This window comes from Ptychodera flava (genome assembly GCF_041260155.1).
Source record: "Ptychodera flava strain L36383 chromosome 23 unlocalized genomic scaffold, AS_Pfla_20210202 Scaffold_24__1_contigs__length_23054250_pilon, whole genome shotgun sequence".
Lineage (NCBI taxonomy): Eukaryota > Metazoa > Hemichordata > Enteropneusta > Ptychoderidae > Ptychodera > Ptychodera flava.
Genome location: NW_027248278.1, coordinates 492774 through 501712, shown reverse-complemented (window position 1 = coordinate 501712; position 8939 = coordinate 492774). Strand labels below are relative to the sequence as shown.

General features: G+C 35.7%; 1 protein-coding gene across 1 annotated transcript; it reads left to right on the top strand.

Moving 5' to 3' along the window:
• The first annotated feature begins 1633 nt into the window (after nt 1-1633).
• LOC139124757 (uncharacterized) lies at nt 1634-8441 on the top strand. Its single transcript, XM_070690867.1, has 4 exons — nt 1634-3022; nt 4613-4652; nt 5304-5458; nt 8193-8441. Exons 1-4 carry the CDS (start codon nt 2945-2947, stop codon nt 8355-8357), a joined length of 438 nt encoding a protein of 145 aa, XP_070546968.1. The 5' UTR covers nt 1634-2944; the 3' UTR covers nt 8358-8441.
• Nucleotides 8442-8939: the final 498 nt, after the last annotated feature.

The following is an 8939-nucleotide window of genomic DNA, read 5'->3' as shown; positions in this document are numbered from 1 at the left end:
GTTTCACGAGATGGTCCAATATGGCCACATGGTAGCAATTTTGTTATGGTTGTTTCATGTCGAGAGCCATAACTCTGGCAAGTCTCAACTGATCTTATCCAAAGTTGGTACATGAACATTGATTTATGTCATACATATATACTTGTTGATTTTTTAAACAGTAAGATCAAATATCGCTGCATGGTGGTGATTTTGTTACAGTTTTCTAATGTACAGAGCCGTAACTCAGACATATTTCCACCAGTATCATTCAAAGTTGGTACAAGGACATCGACCTATTTCATACATATGCTCGTCAATTTGTTTCACGTCATGTAGCAGTAACATGTCAATTATTGAAGTTTCGTAAGTAGGCTAATATGTCAAGAAATACTACATCAAATTCATGAAACTTTGTGCAGATGTTAAGCTCACATTGCTTTAACATTGAAAAAGACATTTATCAGTGTCATTTTAATTAATTTGTAATTGCATAAGTAATGGCTTACCTAAGTAGAGTGATATAGCCACAAATTAATACAACGTCAAATTTGATGAAACTTGATACAGATGTTGATCTCATAGTTTTGTAAATACTGCATCAAACTTTATGAAATATGGTAACAGTGATAATCTGTTAAGTGTTAGGATTGTATGCAAAAATGTTTTGCAACATCCTGTTGATTAATTCCTAGTTGACTCATTTTATGAACTTTAGGATGGTGCCTACATTGGTTTTATGTTCTCATCACCATGGATCTCACTCTTGGCCATTGAGCGCCATCTCTATCAAAGTATTTTTTATCACAAACCTAATTAATGAAGAGGACTCTATCCTCTCTGAGGACATGTAATCAATGTACCCATTAACAAGTGGGGACTGTGTCATCAACGATGACTTGTTTGTTGATACCATAAGGGTAGAGGGTATTAAGTTTGGATAGGATTTTCAGTTCGAGTGATTTTCTTATTTTATCTTGTTTCGAGTAGACTTTGCAAATACCGATGAAAGTGAAATGATTGATGCTGTGATCCGGGCTATTGAAATGTTGGGCAATTAGGGTGGGTTTATTTGAACGTATGCTGTACAGGTGTTCATAGATTCTTTTCCGGAGTTCGCGTTTTGTTTCTCCAACATACAGAAGGTGACATTTAGAGCATTGTATTGTGTAGATGACATTCCGGGTGCTGCATGATAATTGGCCAGTTATTTTGTATGAGTTACCAGTGGTGTGGTTGATGATGACATCATGGTCCTGAATTAACATAAATTTGCATTGATTGCAGTGTGTGCATGGCTGGCATTTTCCTGGGGTTGGGGTGTTAATAGTGGTGTGCAATTTTGATCTCACAAGTGTTTTCTGAGATTAGGCGGTTGGCGATAGGCTACAACGGGAACAGTTGGGAAGGCTTCTTTTGTTATTTTGTTTGACTGAATGATGGGCCAATGTTTTCTTATGATGTTCGATATTTTTGGTAGCGCTGGGTTGTAAGTGGTGATGAATGGTATGCGAATTGGGCCGGTTTTTGTAGGTTTGGAACATGTAATGAGATCTGGGCGTTTTATGTTTTTGGCTTCTTTAATGGCGGTGTTGATTAGAGTAAGTTGCATAGATTTGGTGTATCCGGGAACATTTTGCATATGTTTTGTAGATTTGTTTTTCACTGATTTCATATACAAGTCATCAAAACTATACAATTGTACGCCTAGAATATTCCTAGCAGCTTTGATGATACGATTTATCTGAACTTTATTAGAAGAGGAAATACTACCGCCCCGGCAAGAAATACAATAACAGATGATTGGCTCAACCGTTGATCTGTAAAACATATGCAAAATGTTCCCGGATACACCAAATCTATGCAACTTACGCAGAAAATACAATCTTTGCTGACATTTACGGTTTAACATATTCACATGGTCATCCCAAGAAACCATGTTTGTAAGAAGGATCCCAAGATATCTATAACTATTTACCCTTCCAACCTCCTCACCTTTGATTTTTAACGGAGGTGGACTGATTTTGTTTTTACTGAAATCAATTATCATTTCTTTTGTTATCTTTACATTCAAAAACAAGCTTAAGTTATTATCATCACACCATGTAACCAATCTGTCCACTTCTTGCTTATAGATTGTGTCCTGATCTGCTGTAATGAGGCCGATGAAAGACTTGTCGTCAGTAAATTTGTAAAGCTTATCATTACTGTCCGCATGTATGGGGCTACAATCAGATGTAAATATGGTAAATGATGACGGTAATATAACCGAGCCTTGAGGCGAGCCGGTATTTGTCAATCGCACATGCGATCGTATTGAATTTACCTTGACAAACTGTGGTCTCCTAACCAAAAAATCTGCAACCGAATGAATTAACTGCCTGTTTACTGACATATTTTTCAATTTTCTGATTAATAAGTTTGGTGAAATAGTATTAAATGCATTTGAGAAGTCCACAAATAAAATTCGAAGAGATGCATTGGAAGTATCAAGGTGTTGTGTGAGGGTATGTATATGACAGAGAACTGCGTCTTCCTTACTCCTGTGTTGGCGGTAAGCAAATTGCAGTGGGTCTTGGTACGGTAATGTTTGAGAAACCAAATATTTTAGGAGGATTAACGACTTAAGATGTCGTTATGTGCGCCTGCATTATACAATTATTTTTATACAACTATTTTTATACAATTATGTTTATTTATAAAACAAAAGACTCTTTCATAATATGCATGTCAAGCCCCCTCCCCCTTCCAAATTAAAAAAAAAATGAAATATAAAAAAGTGCAAAAACACAACCCATTCCCAATTTCTTTTCTTTTATTTCCTTTTATTTACAATATTTACATTTCCGGTTTTTTTTGCGAAAATACGCACAACGTTGCCGACAATGCGAAGTGTGAAAGACGATGGTCGAGCGCACGTGTTGTCTGTAACTAGAACGGGAACGTGCGAGACTTGCATGACGTCATGGGTCATGCAGCTAAAATTCAAGATGGCGGTGACTTCAAGGCGATCGCCGGTAACAGTTGGAAAAACCCGTTAAAAGTAGGTAAACTTGAGGAATACCTACACATCTTCCAATGGATAGATGCTAAATGGACTTTGGACCAAGTCTATGGAAATTATTTCTCTAAAGATTGAAAATTGGCGTTCAAATTCGCGCCGTTCGAAATTCCGTGCGCATCGGCATAGTGCATGTGTAATACTATCCTGTGCGATATTTCAGTTCTTCACATCGCAGCCCCCACTCCCAGTAGAACACGTCAAGGAGTGGCAGGGCTCGTTTTCGCAGCAATACAGTGTTCTCCCCAGGATTTTTTTGAGAAGAGGGCGAAGACGTGGTGCGAAGCACCACAAGCGGCCGCGTTAGCGGTCGCGGGGGGAGGTCAGGAGGGGGGTGTCCCCCCTCCTACCGTTGGAGCTTTTGAAAAACAGCGATTAAAATGGTGTCATTTGGTGGCACTTGGGGAGTATTTTTTTCAGATTTTTTTCGTATAAAAAACTCAAAGGAAAGGAGATCTGAGACAGTGTACCATAACTTTTATTACAGTTCACTGATTTCAATTATGAAGATTTCATTTTTTGAAAACGAAAACGTAGCGAGAGACATACATTAATTCATCGATGTCAAAATTATCACCATAACACTCAGGTTTGGGGAGCATTTTTTCAGATTTTTTTCGTACAAAAAACTCAAAGGAAAAGAGATCTGAAACAGTGTTCCATAACTTTTATTACAAACGAAAACATAGCGAGTCTTGAGACATACATTTATTCATCGATGGCAAAATTATCACCATAACACTCACGTGTTCTCATCCTGATACAAGTCCGACCAAGCCTAAAATTAGGTTGTTTTGCTTTTGGAAGGAATACACAAACGAAATTCTAACCTCCTATAAAAACTTCAGTGTACTCTGCTGTCCTTGGTTACCCTCAAGCTCCTTGCCATGTTTACTCAGCTAAGTCGGTTACCTAATGCACGGTCCCTATGGAGGGACCGTGGCTAACGTAACGTTACGGACTGAACCATGCAAATATGGCTGCCTTCGAGGAGTTGCACATGGGCTTATGATCTCGGATGACATCACAAACTCGCGAGATTTGCAAGATCGATGAGAATTACGTTTGCAGTCTGCAGGATCGACGCTCACGCTCGCATTTTGCTTGTAAATCACTGTCAACTTTTTTTCCCCGTACATTTTATTGTTTTATTTTTCAAAAAAATAAATCTTTTTCATTTCTGGCAAGGGGGCGCTCGGAATTTACAAGAGGGCGCCACGCCCCTGTTACCTTATTCAGGGAGAACACTGTTCAATATATAGTATTGTGTAGAACATGTAGAACCACAGTACAATTTTGACCTGTTAGTTTTATCTCTCTTTAGGCTTTTAATGTTCGATTTTTTTGACAGAAAAAGTACCTTATTTTATCTGTCACGGAAACATATTATATATTCAGTTGTTAATTTTTTTTTTTTCAATTTTTTTTAGTCAATTTTTTAATTTTTTAAGATTTTTTTTGGTCATGCATGACAGCACCATTGTTGACTCTAAAATACCCTATTTTGACAGAATATACTGTCATTTATTTAACAATAAATTTAATATAATTTTCATTTTTTTTATTTTATAGATCTATATGTTTAAGTCCATTATTTTCCATATATATTTTTGTAAGTATATCCTTTTATCATTTATTCTTATCTACAACATTGTATTTCATAATGTGATTGTATTTGAAATATAGTCTTGTAAGTTGTAGTTATCTCCTTATGCAGTAAATTATCGTTTTTCAAATAAAATTACTGTTTTTTTTATTTCTTTATGTTCAAATGTAGTTTTCATCTGCCAGTTAGTTCAATGATGAATAGAATTTCATTTATACATTAAAACTATATAAAAAAAAAGACTCCTTGGTAGATATTATAACTGAAAGTTGTAAATTCTATTTCCCAAGGTCTATTGAAAATATGTCCAAAATCATGAAGTGAATACTCGTTTCAATTGCAACCAGGACCCCCTTCCCTTAAACATGTTATCAGTAGATTCATTTGTAGAGCTTGGAAGATAAGATTTTACATTTTTGTTACCTCTTCAAGGAAACCTAAAAATTAAATACAAATTTTAGTACAAATATTGAGAAGTTGATATTATAAAATGAAAGGATTTTTGACCTTAGACATGAAAAGGTGGTCAGGCAACGTTTGGTGTTAGTAATATACTTATGAATGAAGCAAAATGAATGTTCACAAGCTCATTCAGTTTTGTAATGATAGCTTCACCAAATCTTACCAGAGTAATTCCTTTTATGAATATGTTTGAAGGTACGCCACATAGGGTTCGATGGAATTTACCTGAATGTTCCAAAGATACCAATTCTATTGAATTTGATGGAGTTCCATTCATTGTTGTTGGAAAGCTGGTATTGGAGTGTCACCAAGGCAAGGAAAAAACAAGGAAAGCTAAACAAGCACAACAGGTATGTAAATTATTGGTCAAACTGTGTTTGACAATGATATTAACTTTAAACAAGGCGTGAAATTAACTTTTTCCCATGGTAGTCCACTTGGGCTACCATTTTCTGAAGTTGGTAGCCCAGTGACAATGGCTGGTAGCCCATGCCTGTTTTAGTTTAGGGATATCTTTTCTCTTTAACCAGACAAGATAAGGCTCTTTTTCAAGATTCTGTCCATGAAGTGAATTTTCTAGTTATTTAAAGTGAATATTGAACACCTTTAATACCCAAGGAAACAGGGTTGGTGATAATTTGACAACCTGTTTCACTCCCAGAGTTGTATGCAAATTTCGATAGTCATCATAACAACAACACAACCTTCAGCACTGAGACTTACTGTAGCAAGGATAATACAGACCATAGTCCAATATTTCTGTGTAATATATCAACTACAGTTTTTTTGCTGTTTCCCTATGCTCAATCAAACAAACAATATTCACTTTGTCCACAAATTTGTCCACAAAGTCTGTATATATAAATATGTATTAGGTGATAATTTAATTAGAGTCCGGACTGACAGTCAGTTGTCGGTGATACAAATGTATTGTACATATACACAGGCTGTGTTAGCAAAAAGAATACTGGACAGTTCAACATGCTGTAGGGAGAAGAACAAGAACACAGTTGTATTAACTGAACAAAAATATTGTCAAAATCATTGAAGTTAAAATACAGCTACCCCGTGCAGACAGTGTCACTATCAGGTACCGCCCTACGACTGCAGTGTCACTGTCATACCTGAGCAGTGACAGAGATAGCTCTGACTCTGATGTATATGGTAGTTGAAGAAGAGTTTGGGTTAAATGACGATCATGACAGTGAAACGTACTTGAGCACAAGATCAGGCCAGAGAGCAACACATGGAAGACTAGGAGACTTAAAAAGTTATTGGGGATTTTGGAAATCTGGCATGCGCGAATAATCGAATATAAAAGAAAAAAAGATAGGGTTACCATGTTCAATTTTCTAAATTTTCATAGTCACGTCATTAAATAATACAAAAGCAATATTTTGAACCGTAAAGACTAAATGAAAAAATATGTGACTGAATGGAATAGATATTTTTAACCAAATTTGTCATTGTTAAAACCAAAATTTCAGAGATGAAATACATTTATTTGATTGAGTAATTTTAACCTTCCAGTATTGTCAATTTTGAGTAGCATCTAATTCACATGTTTTTGAAATAAATATTTGGTAGGTCAATGTGCTCAGATTTTTTTTTACAATATGACAATTAATAGCCAGAATTCACGATTTGCCCACTCATCGTGTGCTCTTTGGCAGGAGCATTTGAGTTTGATTATTTCAAGTTGGCTTGGACTGATAAATCCAAAAAGCTCATTGATACGCTTAAAAATGCATCAATTTAAGAACTTGCCTTAGCTATATGACATTACAAACTGCTAATAAGATGTAGTGTTGAACATCTGCGAGGGGAACAGGGGCATGACACGTTTATTTTTTCCGCGCGCACATCTTTTACTGATATATGGGCTTGTGATAGTTGGGTTGTGTACTTGAAATATATTGATCATATAGAGGGGGAATTTGAAATGTTTTTGGGGTATTGAAGGGGGATCTGAAGAAAATAAGTATTCAATCGCGATTCCTCCAGCCCCCCTCCAGTGAGCAGTGACAGAGATAGCTCTGACTCAGATGTATATGGTCGTTGAAGAAGAGTTTGCCTTCGCTTGTCCCAAAGTGAAGGACTGGACATGGAATGCCAAGTACTGACTGAATTTCAGGTCTCAGGCTTTGGTAGTCCGTGTGGCCTACAAATGCATGTGTTTTGGTAGCCCCATACAAAAGTTGGTAGTCCGACCTGTGGACGCGGGACAAGTGCTAATTTCGAGCCCTGTTCAATGGTTGCTGTAATGACAATAGGAAAGAATTAGAATAAGAACTGCAAGTTAGAGACACTTTTCACAAAATTCGAAGACTATTCACATGTGTTGTGCCATTCTTTATTTCACATTCTTTAAACATATGGCCTTCTACAATAAGCAACTATATTGGAGTGTACACATTTCCTTTTCCTCATTGGCAAAATACTGGTCGTTGACAATGCCCTGCTCTCATACATGTTCATTTAATTCTTGTATACATCTTCCTGCAATGTTATATTCATATGTTGACACAAAAAAAGACTTATTCAAAACACAAATATGACTAGGTTAAAATGGTATCTTCTCATATTGTTTTTATTCCTTACATTAATGAACATGTCTTTGAAGATTTTACAATAATAGAAATTGATAATGCAAAGATACTCATTGACAGTTACATAGAAACATGTGCCTATTTCAATGAAATCACATGAAAATGTGAAATATTGCCATATTAAAGAGATCACAAAGAATTTGGAACACTAACTTGGACATTAAATTGTAATAAATGTATTTGACTGAATCGCACAATTTAAATATTGCCTTTCTTTCATTTTGGAACAGTATATTTTTTATTCAGAGTTGAAGTACACACTGTGATGGTAGTCTACATTTCAAACCAGTAACTAGCTAGGTTCCTTATGTGTATATTTTTATGTGGTAACTTAGTATTTCAAAGTTTAACATCAATTGATATTTTATGACCTCCTACAAAACTATGACTTTGATGTTTAAATTTGGTTTTGTAGACTCCTCAAAACCATGACACATATAGACAAAAGTATGATGTCATTTATTCTTTTTCTCAGCTCAATGATGATCATGGTAGTTATAAGAAGAAGAGATTCCTTGTCCAACCCAGCAAGAAGATTGGTTGCCCAGCACAAGTTATTATGCGGGAAGTGATTCGATTTGATCAGTTCAAGGTAAAGAATCTTTTTGAATGTCACACACTTTGTACCCTTATACAGTAAAGTTACCAAAACTTGTGAAAAGGAATTCATTTTCATTCCCATACGCATGTATCTTCTAAAGCTGGAGTCCAATTGTGCAGATATGGTGACTGATACAGTACTTAACATTTTATTTATGGTATACAAATGAGTATTATTTTTAGATGTATAATTAACCATAGTGTATGTATGCATTCACAAATAACTAAGTTGTGAACTTAAAGGTGAGTTTTAACTAATTTCAGCACTCTGACAATGTTAAATACTTGTGGAGATTATAATGGATGGGGGAGGCCAGATGAATTCCAGGGTGGGATGTAGGGGGTAGGGTGGTAGTAGGTGTTATTTTAAAAGTTTGCAATGGGTCGAGTAGTGAGATTAAGATTTTGGTTTATTGCTTTCATACATTTCAGATTCCATATTTTTGCAGACAATTCTCAAAAGTAAAGAGAGTATGAGGCTCATACTCTGAGGCTGGTATCTTTGGGAATTTTGTCATTTTTTGTGTTAAAAGCCTTCAGTATTTTCTTCACATCTTTTTGATATTTTAGCTGTTTTATTAATCATTGAAACGTCACCTCTGATAAAGATTGTTAAACTGCC